The 19,610-nt window shown below is 43.2% G+C and overlaps 4 protein-coding genes across 7 annotated transcripts in view; 2 read left to right on the top strand and 2 right to left on the bottom strand.

Moving 5' to 3' along the window:
• The window catches only part of LOC112458923 (protein neuralized), a 52,519-nt gene extending 42,103 nt beyond the window's left edge, over nt 1-10,416 (top strand). For 3 of the 4 annotated variants that reach the window (XM_025022783.1, XM_025022762.1, XM_025022768.1), the window contains 3 exons: nt 4,100-4,266; nt 5,180-5,748; nt 6,178-10,416. In XM_025022783.1, coding sequence (XP_024878551.1) covers nt 4,100-4,266; nt 5,180-5,748; nt 6,178-7,321 — 1,880 coding nt within the window. In that variant the 3' untranslated portion in view covers nt 7,322-10,416. Of the gene's footprint in view, nt 1-2,708; nt 2,831-4,099; nt 4,267-5,179; nt 5,749-6,177 lie in introns of those variants that run through there. The other variant, XM_025022777.1, reaches the window with a different exon arrangement.
• A 103-nt stretch (nt 10,417-10,519) lies between these two features.
• Nucleotides 10,520-13,161, bottom strand: LOC112458972 (tubulin alpha-1 chain-like). Its single transcript, XM_025022837.1, has 4 exons — nt 12,244-13,161; nt 11,326-12,155; nt 10,948-11,111; nt 10,520-10,867 (listed from the first exon to the last, which is right to left on the bottom strand). Exons 1-4 carry the CDS (start codon nt 12,416-12,418, stop codon nt 10,741-10,743), a joined length of 1,296 nt encoding a protein of 431 aa, XP_024878605.1. The 5' UTR covers nt 12,419-13,161; the 3' UTR covers nt 10,520-10,740.
• Nucleotides 13,162-13,256: 95 nt separating this feature from the next.
• On the bottom strand, nt 13,257-16,675 carry LOC112459081 (ras suppressor protein 1). The gene is made up of 8 exons (XM_025023002.1): nt 16,468-16,675; nt 15,397-15,447; nt 15,180-15,300; nt 14,594-14,712; nt 14,438-14,520; nt 14,226-14,340; nt 13,762-13,894; nt 13,257-13,550 (listed from the first exon to the last, which is right to left on the bottom strand). The coding sequence occupies exons 1-8, from the start codon at nt 16,613-16,615 to the stop codon at nt 13,466-13,468; spliced, it is 855 nt and encodes a 284-aa protein (XP_024878770.1). The 5' UTR covers nt 16,616-16,675; the 3' UTR covers nt 13,257-13,465.
• Nucleotides 16,676-17,638: 963 nt separating this feature from the next.
• LOC112459020 (putative E3 ubiquitin-protein ligase SINAT1) lies at nt 17,639-19,609 on the top strand (the record flags this gene model as incomplete). Its single annotated transcript, XM_025022903.1, has 5 exons — nt 17,639-18,003; nt 18,274-18,477; nt 18,621-18,770; nt 18,869-19,105; nt 19,310-19,609. Coding segments are annotated over exons 1-5 (912 nt in total), but the record flags the coding sequence as incomplete, so codon positions are not given.
• Nucleotide 19,610: the final 1 nt, after the last annotated feature.

Below are 19,610 nucleotides of genomic sequence, written 5' to 3'. Positions count from 1 at the left end.
AGAGAGAGAGAGAGAGAGAGAGAGAGAGAGAGAGAGAGAGAGAGAGAGAAATTCTCGCTGACTCGCGCGATTTGCGTGGAGATCGATCGCCTGGCGCTTGGTCGCTCTCCGGAGAAAAAAAGGAAGACGTGTGCGTCGCGGTCTTTAATGACGGTCACGACGAATTGAATCGGCGATTACTCAGCGAATGTTCGCATAACTGTTCACAGGCGGTAACGCTGTATCTTCACGATCGCGATTGATCCTCGCGGACTGAAAGCAGTGTGTCAATCCGCGTGTCAATCCTCGGACGCCGTTGACCTCTCAACGGAGATCCCGGAGAACTCGAGTGCAATCGGAAAAGCTGTTCTCCGGAAAAGTTGAATATAAATTTATATGTAACGAGAGACACAGCCTCTCCAGATTTCTTTAACAATCTCGCAAAGGGCTAAGATAATTGCCATTTCGCGATGATGCGCCGCGCAAATTCCGCCGTCCCCGCGAAACGCTCTTGCGCCTGCGGTGAAGTCGCGGTGGTGGTGGCGGCGAGTAAACGGCCCATCCGCCAGGGGTAAATGGAGTCATGCTTTGGTTACACGAGGCCAACAAGAACGCCGGCGAGATGCAACGGTATACGTCATAACATTCCCACGATGAATCGGCCAGGCGTTTCTAACCGACTGTCGGAGGTGCGTCGGCGATTCACGTTCTTGCCGTGACTAATCGAGAGACTAAACAACGACGCTTCTCCAATCCGTGTAAATTAGACTTCGTCGCGAGATGCTCTTCACCTGCTTTCCCCGCACAGATGAAAATCACGGTCGTGTCTTTTAAAGACCGCGCGTGATTTTACATCTGTCATTCTTTGCTCGGTCTCGATCGGCGATTATATAGTCTTATATTATAATTATATTACATAAAATGTAATTATATTATAATTACATCTTGTTCTATTATAATTTTCATGTCAAAATCGAACCTTGAACTATAGCGTCGAAACAAAGATTGGTCAGAAACTTTATACCATGTATAAAAATGAATAGACATTTATCTGTTTCCTCATTGCGCAATCGAGTCTTGGAAACCGATTTAAAGAACAAAATCTCTCGACTAACGGAAGCATTTCATTATCACTCGACTTATGTATTCCGATCCTTTTTTTTTATTGGCCTACGCAACATGGCGAAATAAAGCGTGCTTGTGGCCGCGCCGATCAACAGGATGATACGCGAGTTCCAGGAAAGAACTCTATCCGGGCGACCCCGGATTTCGTAATGTTGCCTCAACGGCGGGCAAGTTCCTTTCGGGTGACCGCACTGACCGGCCGAAAATTACGCGAGAAAACAGGTGGAACGGGACGGTGGACGCGCGACACGCAATATCGTCCTGTGTTCGCGCGGTCGTTGGTGACCTCGGCGTCTCGCAACGACTCGCAACTCCCATATAATCCTGGAAACCCCGCGCATTTACTTTTTACATAATTGCAACCGCGTAGTAACGGTTCCGCCGAGCGAGAGAGGGGAAAAAAGCGCGACTGTTCCGCCTCCCCTTCCCCTTTCGACAGCGAAGAGAGGGGGGAAATTAGAAATTTCAATTAGCGCGAACGCGTTTCCTAATACGTGCGCCTTATACGGGAGCGTGAGAAACCGAACGGTTCGCGATTTTTACCGGTACTGGTTTTTTATCTGCAGATCACATTTATTCAGTCGATCTCGGCGACAACGACCGCCACCGCTCGATTCCGATTAACAGATTAATCAATATTGATATCTAGCAACTTCTTATATCACGCACCATAATTTTCTCGCGATAGTTTTCTAACGATGGTCTGAATGTTCTCGTGAATAGATCGCGCGTATTTATGCAGATATTTTTATCGTTAGAAAAATATGTAGGCAAAAGCAGATAGATAAGAAATAAAACTGCGAGATAAGCGGGTAGAGATTTTAATGACTCTCTCTCTCTCTCTCTCTATTTTCTTATTTATTCTCTTATTATCCGCTTTGCGATTCTAGCTTAGAGAATTTCAATTCTTTCTAGAGTTTCTTCTGCGTTTCTTCTGCAATTGATTAACACTGTGGATACATTGTTATTAACCCACCGGTATCTCGGAGCAAACCGCACTGTTCCTCTTCCGCATTTTTTATTTCTTTCACAGAGGAAGCGCTGCAAGTTCGCGATGAAGACGCCAAGGTGTAAATCAACTCCCTCCCGCGTATATTATAACGGCGGTTTCCGGGCCGCATCCGGGCCGTTTTGCGGAGAAAGCGAATCGCCGGGTGTATCTCAATACTTGGCGTCCGCTCTTGAAGGCCGCTTCCGGTGCGAAACGTGCGGTTTCCGGCGCACGTACAATATCGACTACGCGCCTCGGCATATCGATAGTCAGTAAGAACGAGGCTCTCGCGAGCGCCGGTCGCTTCGGCGCGGTACTCCTGGTTTACTTTCAAATCGCGAACAAAGACGCGTTCGAGTCAATATTCTCAATCAATATTTCTTCAAAGTTTATTAAATTTGTTAATAAATACTATCGTATGCTGTCTGCATATGAGTGACAAGTGTTTGTAAAAAATCGGAGCAAGCAATTAAAGTGTTTGTAAAAAATTGTAATAGTGATAAAAAGCGACTGCGGTATTCCGAGGTGTTCTCTTCGCGTGAAATTATAAAAATTAAATGACTGATTATTTCGGATCCAAGGCACGGGATCCTTCACGGTGGTGGTATCGGGCCGACGCGATTCCATCTTCGCCGATCGCCTGCAAACGTCCTGGCGGGTATCCCCGCATTCCGGATCGGCGAGCCTGCATTATGAAATACCGGAGTGGAAACGCTCGATGGGCTCCGACGAGAGGTGCTTTTGCATTCGAGTTCCCCCGATCGAATTTCTCCCTCCTTTTCCTTTTGCGATGCGCTGAATAACTTCTTTGTTCCCCGTTCCGAAGTGGCTACCTTAGCTCAAAGTGAATTTTCCCGGCCGCGCTAGAAACGTCGACGGCCTATTTCTTCCGGCAAAACGCCACTTCGAGTCCTGCCCGATCGCGATCGAGAAAAAGAGAAATCCAGCAACTTTGCAGCTAACCGCGCCCACGCGCCTATGAAACAATCGGTCGAAAGGTCGAGGCGATCCTTGGACGACGCGATGTTCATAAGCTAGCTTTTATATCGAATAGAAAAACGATAATCGTTTTCATATAAATATAAATTAAACGTCTATTTCGCCTACCTCATTTCCATGTATATTCTAGAGTTCGTAGGTGTAGCCTGAAAAAAATTGGATACATCGAACTCGAGAATTCGTAAAAGATTAAATATATTAAGTAAGTGTATCATGAAAAGAAATCAACTATATCGAAGCACCGACCTTGAAGCAGACCTTTTTGCCGCAGCTTTGCGAAAAGATATTATTTATAGTATGTCATGTGTGTAAATAAATATTATTTACCTACAATATTTAATAGGCATAAAAATAATATGTTATTCCTGCGTATACAGAGTGTTTCCTAAGTAAGTAGACAAACTTTTGAAGGGGATATTCCTTGGTTTATTTTAGGAAGAAAAGGTCCTATAAACATGTGTCCTATAAATTGCTTCAAAATACAAAATCTCAAAGTTGTGGAAAAAAAGTATGAAAATTTTGAAAATCTGGAAAACGTTTAAAAATATTTGATTCCAATTTGATATGCGTACATGTGGTATTAAGAAGCACTTTCTAGTACCGATAAAACATTTTCAGATCCACCAGGAATGTGTATCTTTGACACCCTCTGTATTTTTTGAGAACGAAGCAGTTTAGGACACATGTTTATAGAACCTTTTCTTCTTAAAAATAAACCAAGAAATATCCCTTTCAAGTTTGTCTGCTTACTTAGAAAACATCCTGTATACATAAATAAGTATTTATGTGAAACGCATAAATAAACATAAATAATTTTTGCACATTCTTTCTTCCACATTCCAACGGTATTGATATTTGATTACGAAACAACGTACCTGCGAAACAAATAAGCTAAACCGATTCGAAGTATACGACGTATAGTCTTCTGATTATGAGATAATGTATGTATGTACAGATGTTTGCATGTCGGAAGACGTTATCGATGGTTATCGTTTTCTGTTTCAGCGCCCAGGTCCTCGAACGCGGGTACCAACAACCTGCCGCCGTTGACGTTTCACCACGTGCACGGTGACAACATCAGGCTGTGCAACGGCGGTACGATCGCCCGGAGGCACGAGAGCTTTTGCAAGGGCGTCACGTTTAGCGCCAGACCCGTGCGAGTGGGCGAAAAGGTGAGATCCCCTCGGATCAATTTCTCTCGACGGCTTTTAAATCCACCGGCGCGGCGCCCGCCGCCCGATTGTGGGAAACCGACGACTCTCGTTACGCTCGAGATACCGCCGTTCGCATTCCTCGGAATATTAAAACGGATCGCCGCGACCATGAGAGAGCCGGGCTTTTTTTGCGTAGGTCGTTGTTTTGCATATCGTCCAGGTTGAAGTTACGAGCCCCTCCCGGCGATGTCCGACGTACACAGCGGGCTTATCTTGCGTGTCCGCCTGTAGTTAGGTAATACGAGCAGATCGTATGGCCGCGCTGAATGATTCGAACAATTTTCAACGGAATCACCCGGTCTTCCGACGATCCGTCTTGAATACGCGAAGGGAATAACCACACAGAAAAAAAAGTGTCCAATCAAGACTTACAATATACTCGCATGTATACTCAACGATCTATAATCTTGGAAGGGAGATTATCTTACGTTAAACGAAGAAAATTTGCTTGAATAAAGTTTTTATTTATATAGTTCATTTTTATTTTATATAGTTCAACCAAGAAAAAAAAAGTTGAAATTCTTATAAGAAGATTATGGATTGTTACGTATATAAGTTTTTATTTGACACTTCTTTTTTCTGTGCAGTCGCTGTTGTTAAGACAAGTGGGCGTCGCGTTAGGTGTTTAAGCGTATTTTCGATTTCTACGTAGCGTATAATTTAGGAGTAGTCGTAAAATTCTAATGACGCGACACGTGGGATGAACATAATTGAGCGTAATCAATTCCCGAGGATGCCTCGAATAAAGCTCCATTTTAGGATCGCCCATGCGGCACCTCTGCCGCCGCAAGGTGGCTTCTTTCCTTTTCTCTTTCCTCCTACAAATCACGAGTCAAGTTCTACATGGTCGCTTTTCTGTGAAACCGCGCAGGTCTGTGTGAAGTTCCTGGAGATCTCCGACAATTGGAGCGGCGTGATCCGTTTCGGCTTCACCAGCAACGACCCGATCAATCTCCGGAGCGGTTTACCGAGGTACGCGTGTCCGGATCTGACGAACAAGCCGGGCTACTGGGCTAAGGCGCTCGCCGAGAGGTTCGCGGAGAGGGATACGGTGCTCTTCTACTACGTCACGTCGGCCGGTGACGTTCACTTCGGCGTCAATGGCGAGGAGAAGGGTCTCTTCTTCAGCGGCGTCGAGACCCGGGGCCCGCTCTGGGCGATCATCGACGTCTACGGCAACAGCACCGCGATCGAGTTCGTCGATCCGAATCGTCAGCACTTCAACAATATACGCAGAGGCGCCGAGCACAGCAACGAGGACAATGCGCAGCACAGCAGGCACTCGGCCATGGACGATGCCAGCAACGCCGGCCGGGATGTCGAAAGGATCATCGTACCGTCTATGCAGAACATGTCGATTCATCACGAGCCCGACGTGGAGCTACCCGGTCTTAGGTTTCAACCCCCGGGCGTCATTTTCACGCCCCTGCCCTTCCACTCGTAAGTATCGAGCGTGCTAGATCGTCCACTCGCGTTTCATCCGCGCGATCCAGCTCTGGTTGATGCGTGTCGCGGAAAAGATTCTTGTCCTCGCTGGCTTAAATCGCGATTGAATTATCCGAAGAGAATTATCCAGCACCGACTGAACGTCACTTGTGCAATTACGCTTTCTGATTAGACGCGTTCGATCAAATTGGCAAAGTTTCGCATCACTCAACGCGATAGTTTTTTTTTCCGAGAGAATAACGCGAAAGTTGAAAGTCATCGATTTACAATGGAGTTACTCTACCCGGTGCACAACGATTCGCCGCGCCGTTCAGCCGCACAGAACTAATTCGCCGTCCGCTTTTCACGGTTTCCTAAGACGCCCGTCATTAAGCGAGCGAGCGCCGCTGAGGCTAATCGCTTCCTCGTTTTCTTTCTTCGCAGCACTCGGGGCAGGAACATCCGCTTCAGTAACCAGCAGTGCGTGGCGACGCGCACGGACACGGAGTTCTGTCACGGCTACGCGTTCACGGGCCGGCCGTTGCTGTTGGGCGAGCGATTGGTCGTGCAGATCCTCTCGACGGAACCGATGTACGTCGGCGCCCTCGCTCTGGGCCTGACCTCGTGCGATCCGGCGCGACTCACGGCGGAGGACCTGCCGGACGACAGCGACCTGCTGTTAGATCGTCCGGAGTACTGGGTGGTCTCCAAGGACGTAGCGTCGAGTCCGCAGCCCGGTGACGAGATCGCCTTCACGGTCACGCATTACGGCGAGGTGCAGATGAGCAAGAACGGCGGCCCGCCCAACGTCGTCATGCATGTCGATCAGAGCCTCCAACTGTGGGCGTTCGTGGACGCTTATGGGAGCACTCAGCGTGTCAGAATGTTGGCCAGTAGACCAACGTCGCCGCCCCGGCAACGTCAGAGCAATCCCTCGCCTGCCAATGTCCAGCAGCAACAGCAACAGCAGCAGCAGCAACAGCACTCGAATCACAGCAACGCCGCTACGGAATTGTCCAGATTTTCCGAGATGGTGCAATTTAAGCCGGCGGTGGGTGGCGGAACGGTGCTCGTCGTAAATCTACCACCCCAGGCCGGTTACCCGACGCCACCGCCGCCCACGCCACAACCGATTTACGCTTCTGCGACGCATAGGAATTCGCCGGCGCAATCGGTGCATCTCTCCGCGGCAGCGGCAGCGGCAGCCGCGCCCGCGCCGGTACCGCATCCCGGATCCTCTAGGCAGTCCTCGCCGCCGTTGACCGGAACGATGGCCAGCACCGGTTCGTCGACGTACGTCGATCCAGTGACCTACCAGAGCTTGGACGGCACCCTGACGTCCGCGTCGTCGCGCGCGACCTCGTCCCATTTGCAGCAGTGGAGCGAGGGCCTGCAGCCGACGCTGGCCGGTCAGCCGAGCGAGTGCTCCATCTGCTACGAGCGCAACATCGATAGCGTGCTCTATATGTGCGGCCACATGTGTATGTGCTATACATGCGCGATTCAACAGTGGCGCGGCAAGGGCGGCGGTCATTGCCCACTTTGCCGGGCGCCGATCCGCGACGTTATCCGTATCTATCGGTCCTGAACAGTTCGGGACTGACCGAGAGAGGGACAGAGAGAGAGAGCGCGCGGACGTTTTCCCGGTTCCCAGCGCCGTCGTCGTCGTCGTCGTCACCGCGTCCATTACCGTGCTTCCGTCGTCTTGGTTTCCTTCCGCGTCGAATCCGCCGTGCTTCATCGCCGTCGCGCTTCTCGCCCGTCTCAACAACTACCGGAACGAACGAACGAACAAACGCTAAGTCGAAGCGGAATTTGCCACCTTCACACTGCCGTATCTCTTTTTCTATTGAAACGTGAGGCACGTTGTTCCGGCAAGTAAAACAAATCGATACACCGGGGAACGAGTCATTTCCCGTGAGATTTTCTCGGGAACTGCGAAACGCAGAGTTGCGCTGAATCGAATATTTAACGCTATTAATGTTTAAGGCAGTTCGCGACGCGTTAGCGTGATCGTATCGCTGTCAATTAACATGTTAATGGGTGGACCACGCACAAAGAAAGCAGAAGTGCTTTCGAAATCGCGATCACTGCCACTACTGTCGATCGAGCGAGAACGCGGGGATGAATTGCCGCGGATACGAGCAAGCGAGCGAGTGAGAAAGATTGAGAGAGAACAAAAGAGAGAATGTGAGAGAATGAAAGCGATGAAAAGTTGTAGTTGGTCGAGTTTGCTTGTACATCGATATTCTGTCTGCCAATCTGTATTGTAAGTGAGCGAAACGTAAATGACTGTGAATCGTGCGATTGCGTCATCGACAAAAGAGATCGATCCTAGATATTTTCACAAACGACATAATCGTCATTATACCATTACCAATTACTACCGCTCTGAACTACCACTATTACTATTCTACCACTACTACTATTGCTACTACTACTTACTACCGTACTACTCTTCCAATCTTTAACTATTATTTTATTATTACTATTATTATTATTAATATTCTATCGCTACTTTTAATTATATTATTATTAGTTGTTCGTTCATTGTAACTGTCCTTAATTACTCGCGAGTAGCTTCGTTTTACCACGACCGCTATTATTTTTACGATTTACCGATTATAGTGATGGTTGGTGAATTAACATAGTCACTATCTCGTAGCATGATTATTATTTAATGGACCGTTTGATTACATAGCGCAAACTTTCCGATCAGACGCCTAGAATATCTGGATAGCATTCGCGTCTCCGACCCCATTTATATGGGTGATCGAAAAGACCTCGTCGTCTTGTACCCTTGCCACGACGAGAGCGTGATGGACTCGAGGTCCAACGTTGTTCATCCTCCTCGATTATTTTCGCCTTAAACGATAATGTTTGAGCGTCCGTGATCATCGCCGATCGTGTCAGGCGGGGTTTTACCAAAGATCCTAAGCATTTCCCGCCTGTTTTACCCGGCCTTCTCGACACTCCAACGGGCATTCGTGCGTGCAGGCAAATCCTAACAATGACAATCGCTTCAATCTAGCTAACAATATTCGTTTTGCTAATAACGTCACCGCGCTCGAATTTTCAGCGTTTCGTAACACGAATATCGTTTGTACGCGGATTGATTATAGGCCTGACGACGATCAGTAAGAGAATTTTTGGCCTTCGCGCAGCGATTCTGCAGGTCCACAAGACGCTACGAAGCACTGTAAAATTGACTTGAAAGTTGATTGCGAACTAACACAGCGAAGCCTTTTTTCGAATACTTTTCTAATTCGACGGAGTTTGGAACTGTCAAGAATTTACATTTGTTCTGAACTCTGCCGCGTGGCTTTACCTTCGGCGATTCGCGTTGACCCTTTGGACGTGAAAAGAGATGAAAACACGATGTGGCATTGATTTCATTGATCCTCGGACGACTTGAAAATTTCTGTTAATCTTGGAAACGGTGTCTTGCGCGTCCGGTGTGTCTCATCGCGCGCTTGTAAAGTTTTTCATCTCGACAAGAAATTGTTCTAGGCGAAGTTTACCTCTGAATATCTTTGTAAATCCATGTCCTTTGACCAGTTACGAACGAGAACGACGTTGTGTCCTCGTTAGTTGATACTGATAGAGAATTGTCGGTGTTTTAATTTGCGATTTGCCTCTCTAGAGGAGAGGGAGACAAATTTTTCACAGTCCAGAGACAACTTGAAACGACGAAACGACTTTCGAGCCAAAGGGGACGACGTGTTTGGCCCTTTAAAGAGTTACTTTTTAACGAATACTAGAGAAGCGAGGAGGAAGAAGACCTCTCCCCTTCGAATATATGATAACGGATGCGCAATAAAGCGGTAGTGAAAATCTCTAGTCCAGCGAGCGGCGGACTTAGTCTGCCAATCCAAAAAGTATGATGAAAAGAACGAGATAAAAAGCTTTTTCCCTTTTTTTTCTCTAAGTAAACGGAAGAGGGAGAATAGGTAGATACAGGAAGAGAAAGAGAGAAAGAGAGACACCGAGAAGTTTTATAGATACGAAGATATGCAAATTATTACGCGTGTCTGCCAGCGAACGGCGCGTCCAAGATTCTATTAAAAAGAATATAACAATAGATTATTATTATTCTATTGATACGATACGATAAAGAACTGTTCCAAAATGTCGCCGACGATGCGACGATAGAGCGAAAGGTGGAGAGAGAGAGAGATAGGGTAAGAGTTATGCTTGATAATGATTACGACGAATGTTTATCACTATTGTCATCGTTATCGCTGTAATTAACGTGATTAGTTGTCGTGTTATTCTGTCGTCAGCTTGGCAGCATCTCTATCATCGCTCTACGTTTTTACTTTGATTTACTATCGTCCTTATTATTATTGTACGATTATGCGACTAACGACTATTTAATTCGGTATTACTTCCCGAGCTTAATGTCCACGAGAAAGGGAAAGTACATTTATTTCTTTTATTTCTTTGCAATATTTTGTTTTAAATTTCCCACGTGTCAACGTAACACGCACAAATACAGAACGTTCACGTTTTTTACACCACACTTTACTACGAAAAAAGGGGGGGGATAAAAGTTTTACGCGCTATGCGAGAGTTTCTGCGACCGTAATGTAAAGATGCCGACGGAAATTTATACATATGTAATATAATTCGCGCAGCCACGTGCTGTTCCAACAATAAAAAGCCTATAATATCTATAAAGGGCGCTCTGTCTTTCATTCCCCTTTTCTCACGGATTTCCTCCGAAAATCTTCGTTAAGAATTCCCTCAAGTTTCCAATCAAAGAATTCAATAACACGGAAATTGCTCCAAGTTTTTTTTTTATTATATCACAAAGACGCAAAAAACTCGTATCTAAAATAAAAACGATATAAAATATGTACAAGAGAACAACAAAACAATGTAAAAGACCTAGAAAAATGGTACGACCGAATAAACAAACAAAAAAAAAAGAAACGTTTATTTATCCCACCAAAGTGCATGCGTTCTTGTTGCACGTGATTATCACTGCGAGTCTTTTGAAGACGATCAAATTTCTTCTTCGCCACCAATATCTAAGGAATCCGTGGCGACTTCGTGATAATCCTTTTCTAACGCGGCCAAGTCCTCCCTGGCTTCGTTAAATTCGTTTTCCTCCATGTTCTCGCCGACGTACCTGATGATTACAATTTGCGAATGAGGACAGATCATCCTCAACGAGTCTAAATTTGCGAAATAGAAACGAGCGTAGTTTACCAATGAACGAAAGCTCGTTTGCTGAACATAAGATCGAATTTACGGTTCAGTCGGCCCCACGCCTCCGCGATTGCCGTGGTATTCGCCAACATGGCCATGGCTCTTTGTACCTTTGCCAGATCACCGCCCGGTACTACGGTTGGTGGTTGGTAATTGATTCCTACCTATTGTAATCCAAATCAAACCGAAAAAAATGTCAAACTCGATTATTACGTGCAAAATATTCTGAAGCATGATAAATATATATATAGCTAATAAATTGGAATTTGTTCCGAAATTCTTTTTACGTTGACAGTACACACAAAGTAGAACTTTTACAACCAACAATTCACGAATTATTGCAAAATTGTCACGAAGAAATGTCACTAGAAAAAGAACCTTGAAGCCCGTTGGACACCAATCGACAAACTGTATTGTTCTCTTGGTCTTGATGGTCGCGATAGAAGCGTTGACGTCCTTCGGCACCACGTCGCCTCTATATAGCAAGCAGCAGGCCATGTACTTGCCCCTTCGTGGATCGCACTTGACCATCTGCATGGCCGGCTCGAAGCAGGCCGAGGTGAGCTCCATCACGGTAAGCTGCTCGTGGTAGGCCTTTTCGATAGACACGATGGGCGCGTAGGTCGCCAGAGGAAAGTGTATCCTGGGATAGGGCACAAGATTCGTCTGGAACTCGGTGAGGTCGATATTGAGGGCGCCGTCGAATCTCAGGGAGGCTGTGATCGACGAGACAATCTGGCCAATCAGCCGGTTCAGATTCGTGTAGGTCGGTCGTTCAATGTCCAAGTTACGCCGGCAAATGTCGTAGATCGCCTCGTTGTCTACGAGGAACGCGCAATCAGAGTTCTCCAGCGTGGTGTGGGTCGTCAAAATCGCATTGTAGGGTTCAACGACCGCCGTGGAGATCTGCGGCGACGGATATATGGCGAACTCTAGCTTCGCCTTCTTGCCGTAGTCCATGGACAGCCGGTCCATCAGCAGACTAGCGAAGCCAGATCCGGTACCACCGCCGAACGCGTGAAAGATGAGGAAACCCTGAAGACCAGCACACATGTCGGCTATTTTGCGTATCCTATCCAGCACGAGATCGATGATCTCCTTGCCCAGAGTATAGTGACCGCGCGCGTAATTGTTTGCGGCATCTTCCTTGCCAGAGATTAGTTGCTCGGGATGGAACAGCTGATGATACGTCCCCGTGCGTACTTCGTCTAAAGGGTGATGACGAAGGAATGTATATTAGCTTATCGATATTGTCATTTCATTATTAATCACTAAAACGTCGTAAAACGAGCTTACCTATCACTGTCGGTTCGAGATCGAGGAAAACGGCCCTAGGTACGTATTTTCCACCGCCTGTCTCGCTGAAGAAGGTCTGAAAGCCCTCGTCGCTCGCGCAGGTCTGCGGTGGCAACATGCCGTCGGGTTGTATGCCGTGTTCCAAGCAATAAAGCTCCCAGCAAGCGTTGCCCATCTGCACGCCGCCTTGGCCGATGTGGATCGAAAGCACTTCGCGCTTTCGGTTTCGATTAATCAATATATCTTATCGCAAATCTACATCCTTTACCGTTAAACTATCACAATAAACTATACACGTCCCCGCTGCTCATAAATTCACATTTTTTATTAATTTTGATTTGAATTTGTGATTTCTAATGTTTAGAGTTGTATCTTCGAGATTGTGATAGCGCATATAAAGCCTAAATGGTATTTTATCATGCGGAAAAACGTGATTGATAATTTTCGAACTGCTAAATCAAATGATTAAGCTGTATTTTTTTATATTTACCATTTTGAAGACTCGTGTGCTTGCAATAAGTGGGATAAACGAGCGTTATTGACACCGGAAATGTTTGACGCGGATTGATAACGAGACGATTTGTTTCGCGATTTTCTTTCTCGTTGTCCAGGGAGACGGTAGAAATAAATGTAAAAATCTAGTAAGCCTTAATTCTCAGATAGAATTTTTGTACCGCAAAAAACTGTCGATGCTGTATCGCAAGGTTTCAGTTATAAAATTAAAGTTCCCAATCCCCTAGATGTATCCATTTTTATAATTTAAAAATACAAAGTTTTAAGAATGTGTTATGAAAAATTTCATAAAATTATTATTGCAAGGGATATGTTTTTGGCAATAAGAATCTAATTGGGATCGTTAGTTAACAACTATAACAGTACTTTCAATAAAATAAAATAAAAAGTTGATGTAAAATCTTTTTTTAAATATATTTTTTTCGGATTAAGAAATAATGTGTATAATACGTTATTTTAATTTAATATGTATATATATATATATATATTAAATTAATAAACAATTAAAAATGTATAACAATGTTATTAATATGCATTATGTCTTGTCATTATTAATTCTACTTCTAGAAGGCACCATTTTAATTCTTGAATTCATTAATTAGCATAAATAAACGATTATTGGCAGTATATGACTTATAAAAATAATCTTCGTAAAAGATTAGGCAGAGATAATATTATTTGGTCAGGATTACGCGAAAACGGGCGCACATCAACGAGCACGTGAGATCTTTTTGCTCTTATCGTTCTCGATGGCAGGTGGCGGACCTTTGGCGCTTTGATGTCGATTGTAAACGCTGAAAAAAAGTGACAAAATACTTGTTGTCAAAACTCCTTCCGATCAATTACAGAATGTTAGTTCAAGCTAGCTGAAGTGTTAGAAGCACGAGAATCCTGATGAAATTCGTATAAAACGGATAATTCAAAATTTTTCATTCTCCGAAGCGTTCGGTTTTTTTTTAAATTGTGCTATGCAGCAATTCGTAATAAAGCGAGAGAAACACCTACTATCGATACGTTTCCGAGCGAATGTAGTCCATGACATGAGATATGCCCACTTGCAACTGATCGCCGATCGGAGTAACCCACGGATTAAACTCCATTCGGAATACAGCCTTGTTACTCACCAGATCCAGATTCCCTGTAATATGAATTCTGCAGTATACATTTTGCTTAGCTATTCTACTACACTGTTAAATTCGTAGTGTCAAATTATATAACTTGAGTCATTTTTAACCAATCCTATAGATCACCACTTTTACTTAAAATGTCATTAATTTAACTAAAAAAAATATAAATTTAACTGAACCAATGGAGTTAAAATAATACTGTTTTGTATTAAAATAATAAATTTTGATACACATATAGTAGTTAAAAATTGCAAAATGTTATTTAACTTAAGGAGTGATTTTTTTATCTTCTAATATTTAACAGTGTACGATTTTATACACATATCGTCGTATTCTATCTACCTATCTCGGGAGGTAACACCGTCAAGCGATTTCCTTGAATATGCAGCTCCCTAAGACGTGTCAGTTCGCCGATCTCTTTCGGTAACTCGATCAGATCGTTCTCCCTCAGTACGAGCTAAAATATTACAATCAAGAGAGTCTTACATCGAGAGAAACGGAATATTTTTTTTTCATAAAGTTGCAAAACTACGAAAGCGTTAAAATCCTCTTACAATCTGAAGATTTTTCAACTGGCCGATTTCAGGCGGCAGATACTCAAAATCGTTGTCGGCGAGGTAGAGCGCTCTCAGGGTCTCTAAAGAAAGGACGAATTAATGTGCGGATTTTTGCGGAGAAACGCATTAGACGATTTAACAACCGTGACTGACCCATCATGAAGAAATTTCCGGGTAGGTTCTTTTCGCTGAGATTGTTGTACGTCAAGTCCAACACCTCGAGGACCGGAAACGCGCCGAAGCCGCGAGGAAGCACATCTAACCGATTCATCCTGCCGGAAGTTGAACGTTCTGATAAATTTCCGTCGCGGAATAAAGCTAAGGGTACGCGTGGCACGCCCTACAGTCTACATTGCCTACACTGTTAAATTCGTAGTGTCAAATTATGCTCAATTATAATCATTTTTAACCATTTTTATAAGTCGCCACTGCTCCTACTCAATATATCGTTAATTCAACTAAAACAATGTTAATTTAATTAAACCAATGTAGTTAAAATAATACTGTTTCGTGTTAAAATAATAAATTTCGACACGTGCGGTAGTCAAAAATAACAAAACTCAAGATATAAGGCCTGCGTTCGTTTATTCCCATTGGAAGCTCTATTGCTGGGAAAATAGAATATATAATACACGTAACGTGTGATTAGATTTTATTTTCCCAATATAGCTGCCAATGTAAATAAACAAACGCAAGCATTGATTTAAAAATTTCATCCTTTAATATAAAATCTACTGACCCCACGTTCAGGATCCTCAACTTCGGCATTTGCGACAGAGATATAGGCAGCTCGGTGATGTGATTGTTGAAGAGATTCAGTATCTCTAAGTTGACTAGATTGGCGAGACCCGGTGGCACCGCTGTACCGAAAACCACAATTGTGTTGTAGATAATACATCATACATCGATTGAATTGGCGGACAATATAATTGCGTTAAGCTGGAAGACACGCTCACCTTGAATTTTATTGTGACTTAGCGTCAGCCTCGTTACGTTAATCATATTCACTGAAACACGCCAAGACTTTTGTAAGCTCATCTTCAGTTTGGTAGCAAAAAATTAGCGATGATTAAGATTCGTAACTTTGTATATTTAGTGTTAGATTTTCCAAATTTTACTTCGAGGAAAGTACTTTTGCTCGTAAATATCGTGAATTCGACAGAAAGGTAATTTGCGTTAAAAAAAAAAGCACGTAACTTGTCATCTCTATCTCACATTTTTACAAGTGTATTTAAATATATTAAAAATCCGTTTAATCTTTAGAGAATCCTAGATTGTAATGCAAAACTCAATGCGTAAAAATCTTTCAGAACATCAATTATAAATCCGAAATTAAAATTACAAAAATAGTGGATTTTATGAGGATTTACAAGGTCGGTCATTACCAAGTTAATTTTTGCGTCAAATGTGACATCTATAGTTTTTAGCGACGCAAATTATAAATCTAAAGTAAAAGTTACAACAAATATAGATACCAAATTTACTGCAAGTTGATGAACATGTGTAAAAACTAATAACTATTAGATGGCCACATATTGAATTTTAGATTCGTGAAAAACTTGTAAATACCGATTCTCCTTTACATGCGATTCGAAAAAATCTAAAAATTCTATACACAGGGCGCGAGATATATAGTATATGTTCCAGCATTTTAAAATCATACATTGCAATAAATTGCATATTATCCCTTAAACAACATTTTTACAATTTCAAAACAGAAAAAGAATTCTCTTTAAATATGAATATTTCATTAAGTTTCGCGTTCGCGCAACGGAGCTTAACATACTGTTTATCTTGTTTATCTTTAAAAACGCCAAGTGTCAAATTTAAAAGGCCAGCGTGCACGCGTGGTACTCGCGCGTGCGCCGACCCGCCCACGTGATCCGGTTCCGCGCAGGCCGCAGAACGGCTGTGGTGCTGCGGATCGCGCGAGCGGAGAGATCCAGGCCGCGGGCGACAAGTTGCCTAATTTGGCGATCCGCGATGACGCGCGCGCGAGGACGCGAGGTCGCGCGGATGAGACTCACGCAATCCCGGCATCTCCTCGAACGTCGCGATACCCTTGTCCGCGAGGTCCAGCTCGGGATTCTGGATCTCCCGGGCCTCGTCCAGCACCTTCTTCGCCTTCGACATCTTCCCCGCAGGAATACACGACACTGGCGCGGTCTGATTCATTGCGCGCGCAATCGCCGTGCCGCGGCATACACGTCGGACGCGTCGGGCGTAGGAGCAGTCGCGGTGGAGAGGAATCGGCGTCGCCCGTTATTGGCGGTGGCGCTATTCTGTCGTTTCCAGCTGTTTCCAGCTCGTCAGATGGCGCGGTTTTTGTTTGTGTGTGAATTTCATCTGACCACGCATACTTAAAATAGATTTGTATTATTACTCGATTTTCACGAGGAAAATTTGACATAATAAATCAGAATAACCCTGGGCCAAAGCACTCACTTTTTTATTTCCTTGATAAAAGTTTATCAATGGTGCCCTCATACATCAAAGCGCGAAAGAACTTACTCGACACACACTGCGATATGTGGCGATATTCATTTAACTTTAATTATTTTTAAGCAACGGCCAAACTTCGAAAAGGAAAGCGTTCACTAAATTGAACTAAAAATGTTGGTAATTATTGGCGTTGCCATTTCGTGGGTGACGACTTTACGTGCAAAAACAAAAGTAATTTTTAAAAAATTTTTTTTCGTCATTAGTGTTTTATAATTAATTGTTAGTATTTAATTGTATGTATATAAAAGGATTTGCAATCTTGTGAAATTAAAGCTATTTTAAGAATACGTAAAATAGATAAAATTTTGTCGGTGTAAATATTCCACATCGGCATCCCCTGACAATGAGTTATAGCATTTTAATTTATTTACACGCAGTAAAAAATAAGGGCTCAGACACAATGAGAAAAATAAAAGGAATAAGACAGAGGAATAAGGAATAAGGCATGTTGCATCTCACTTTAATGTACGTATACTGAAGTGAGATGCGACATTCCTTTATTCCTTTATCTTATTATTAAATATAAGATCGGATTACGAAATATTGCTCTGTCAAGACCAGGACGATGACGTCAGTGCACTGAAATGTAATCAGTGCGCACGTACTTATTGAAGCTGACGAATCAGATTCGGTTGCTAATTGCTATCCAATAAGCGATGATCATTTTCATGAAAGCCGTCTAGCAATTTTGTTGTCAATGGAGTGTGGTAATCCTGAGCAACCTGGGCAACGTGGCGAGAGACGAAAAAACCGGGGAATTCCAGAAAAGGCGGTAGATGTTAGTTTTGTGTTTTGTAGCGAGTGTATTGTCAGTGGCCGTGTTCAGCAGATACAACTGTTGAGTTCGTCTTATCAACACTCTGCGTTGATTGGTTGGTTCTAAAAATAAGAGCCAATCACGTTCGACTGCTACTGAGCGGCTTGGTCTGCTGAACGCGCCCAGTTCTACATTCTACCGGTCACTGCCCACCGGTCGCCTGTGTCTTCAAAATACTGTCGTCTTGTGCTCGTGTATCGAGCTCAAAATACGCTCAATCACGATGGAGGAGATTGGAGTTATGGTATGGTATTGCTACGCCGCGATATTTTTATGTTCTAGCACGATTTCTTCTGCAGATCTTATGTCTGCGCCGTAACGTCAATTACGTCTTAACGTTATCAGCGGATTTTATCCGATTGCTGATAATTTGATTACGATTACGTTATTTATATTAACCTCGAATTTTTTATATTAACTTCGAATTATACTTTTGCAACATTGGCCGCATGTTTAATAATTATATGTCTAATCATTGTACCGAATGATCATTCCATAATTCCGATTGTTTCAGTGGTGTGATGCACTGGAGGAATTGCTCAAATGTCCCGTGTGCTTAGAAGTAGCACAGGGTGTAAAAGACCAATGCGTAAATGGCCACCACATTTGTAATCCGTGCAGAATACGGCTGCAGGTCTGCCCTATATGTAGATCTCCCTTTACGGGAACGAGAAATTTGGCAGTGGAACAAATCTCAACCATATTGCAGGACATAAAGGTATGGTGTTTATTTCTAATACAGCGATAATAATACGAGATAATAATAATGAGAGACAAAAACAATACAAAGATAATACAAGACAATCTTAATTTAGATATCTATTTATTTTTACTTCTCATTTTTCCTTCAAACGATAAAAGAGAAACGAGCAACAAAAGTTTATGCTGAATTTGGCACCTAGAGAAGGAAAAGGATTATATCCGTGTCGTATTGGAACTTGTGTAGTGGAACTACCACATGGACGAATGATTGGCCACTTAAGATATCACCATAAAGATGTATTTTATGAGGTATAGCGCGTATTTTTTTCAAATTTGCAAATGTGCGATTGGAATTATAATTAAACTTTTCAAGATTGTATTTTTGTTATGGTTAATTGTAATTACAGTTCAACGCAAAAGATAATGTATTAAAAAAGAAATGGACTCTGAAGTATATCTTGAATCGGGATTACGATTTTGCTTTTCATATCAAAGAGATGGGCCTGTTTTTCTTGAATATTTCCATAAATCAGATGGGTGATGTGATGGGTTTCTTGCAAATCGCGAACTCCATCTCTGTATGCAAACAATTCACATATACATTTGAAGCAATTGGGACATTTAACGGTACTTACAATGGCCCGGTAAGATTATATCCATTATTATTTGTATAAATAAAGCGCTCACTTCTTTAATATTTAAAAATTAGATTATAATCACGTTTTTATAAATAATTATAAAGATCTCTTCAACGGCATTTTTAAAAGCAGCATATTCAATGTTGAATGTTATTGCCCATAACAAGATAATAATAACGATATATTAAGACAACTTGTGTTTTCAAACAGGTGAAATCATGCAGAATACCGAGGCAAAATTTTTTAATCGACTGTTTGCGCATACGCGAGAATGATATGCACCATCTGATTGACAATAAAAACTGTTTTCACTGTAATCTAACGATAAAACGTAGAGTTGATTACAGAGCAGTCAACGCGCAAAATAATCCAATGCATGCTCCTGACGACATGGTGGATAATTATCCGGATTTTGTGGATGATTATCCGGATTTTGTGGATTATGTGGATGATTATCCGGATTTTGTGGATGATTATCCGGATTTTGTGGATGATGTGGATGATTATCCGG

Source organism: Temnothorax curvispinosus, unplaced genomic scaffold, assembly GCF_003070985.1.
Source record: "Temnothorax curvispinosus isolate PA1 unplaced genomic scaffold, ASM307098v1 QBEX01000892.1, whole genome shotgun sequence".
In the NCBI taxonomy this organism is placed as follows: domain Eukaryota; kingdom Metazoa; phylum Arthropoda; class Insecta; order Hymenoptera; family Formicidae; genus Temnothorax; species Temnothorax curvispinosus.
Note: the sequence above shows the minus strand (reverse complement) of the source record. Positions and strands in the feature narration are given on the sequence as shown.

Coding starts and splice junctions, on each gene's coding strand:
- LOC112459081 (XM_025023002.1), bottom strand. CDS start 16,615: ATGAATCAGACCGCGCCAGTGTCGTGTATTCCTGCGGGGAAGATGTCG. Junction 15,448..16,467: donor CGAGGAGATGCCGGGATTGC/GTGAGTCTCATC, acceptor GGCGTGTTTCAG/TGAATATGATTAACGTAACG. Junction 14,713..15,179: donor TTGAGGATCCTGAACGTGGG/GTCAGTAGATTT, acceptor AACTTCCGGCAG/GATGAATCGGTTAGATGTGC.
- LOC112458972 (XM_025022837.1), bottom strand. CDS start 12,418: ATGGGCAACGCTTGCTGGGAGCTTTATTGCTTGGAACACGGCATACAA. Junction 12,156..12,243: donor TCTCGAACCGACAGTGATAG/GTAAGCTCGTTT, acceptor ATCACCCTTTAG/ACGAAGTACGCACGGGGACG. Junction 10,868..10,947: donor AAACGAGCTTTCGTTCATTG/GTAAACTACGCT, acceptor TGTAATCATCAG/GTACGTCGGCGAGAACATGG.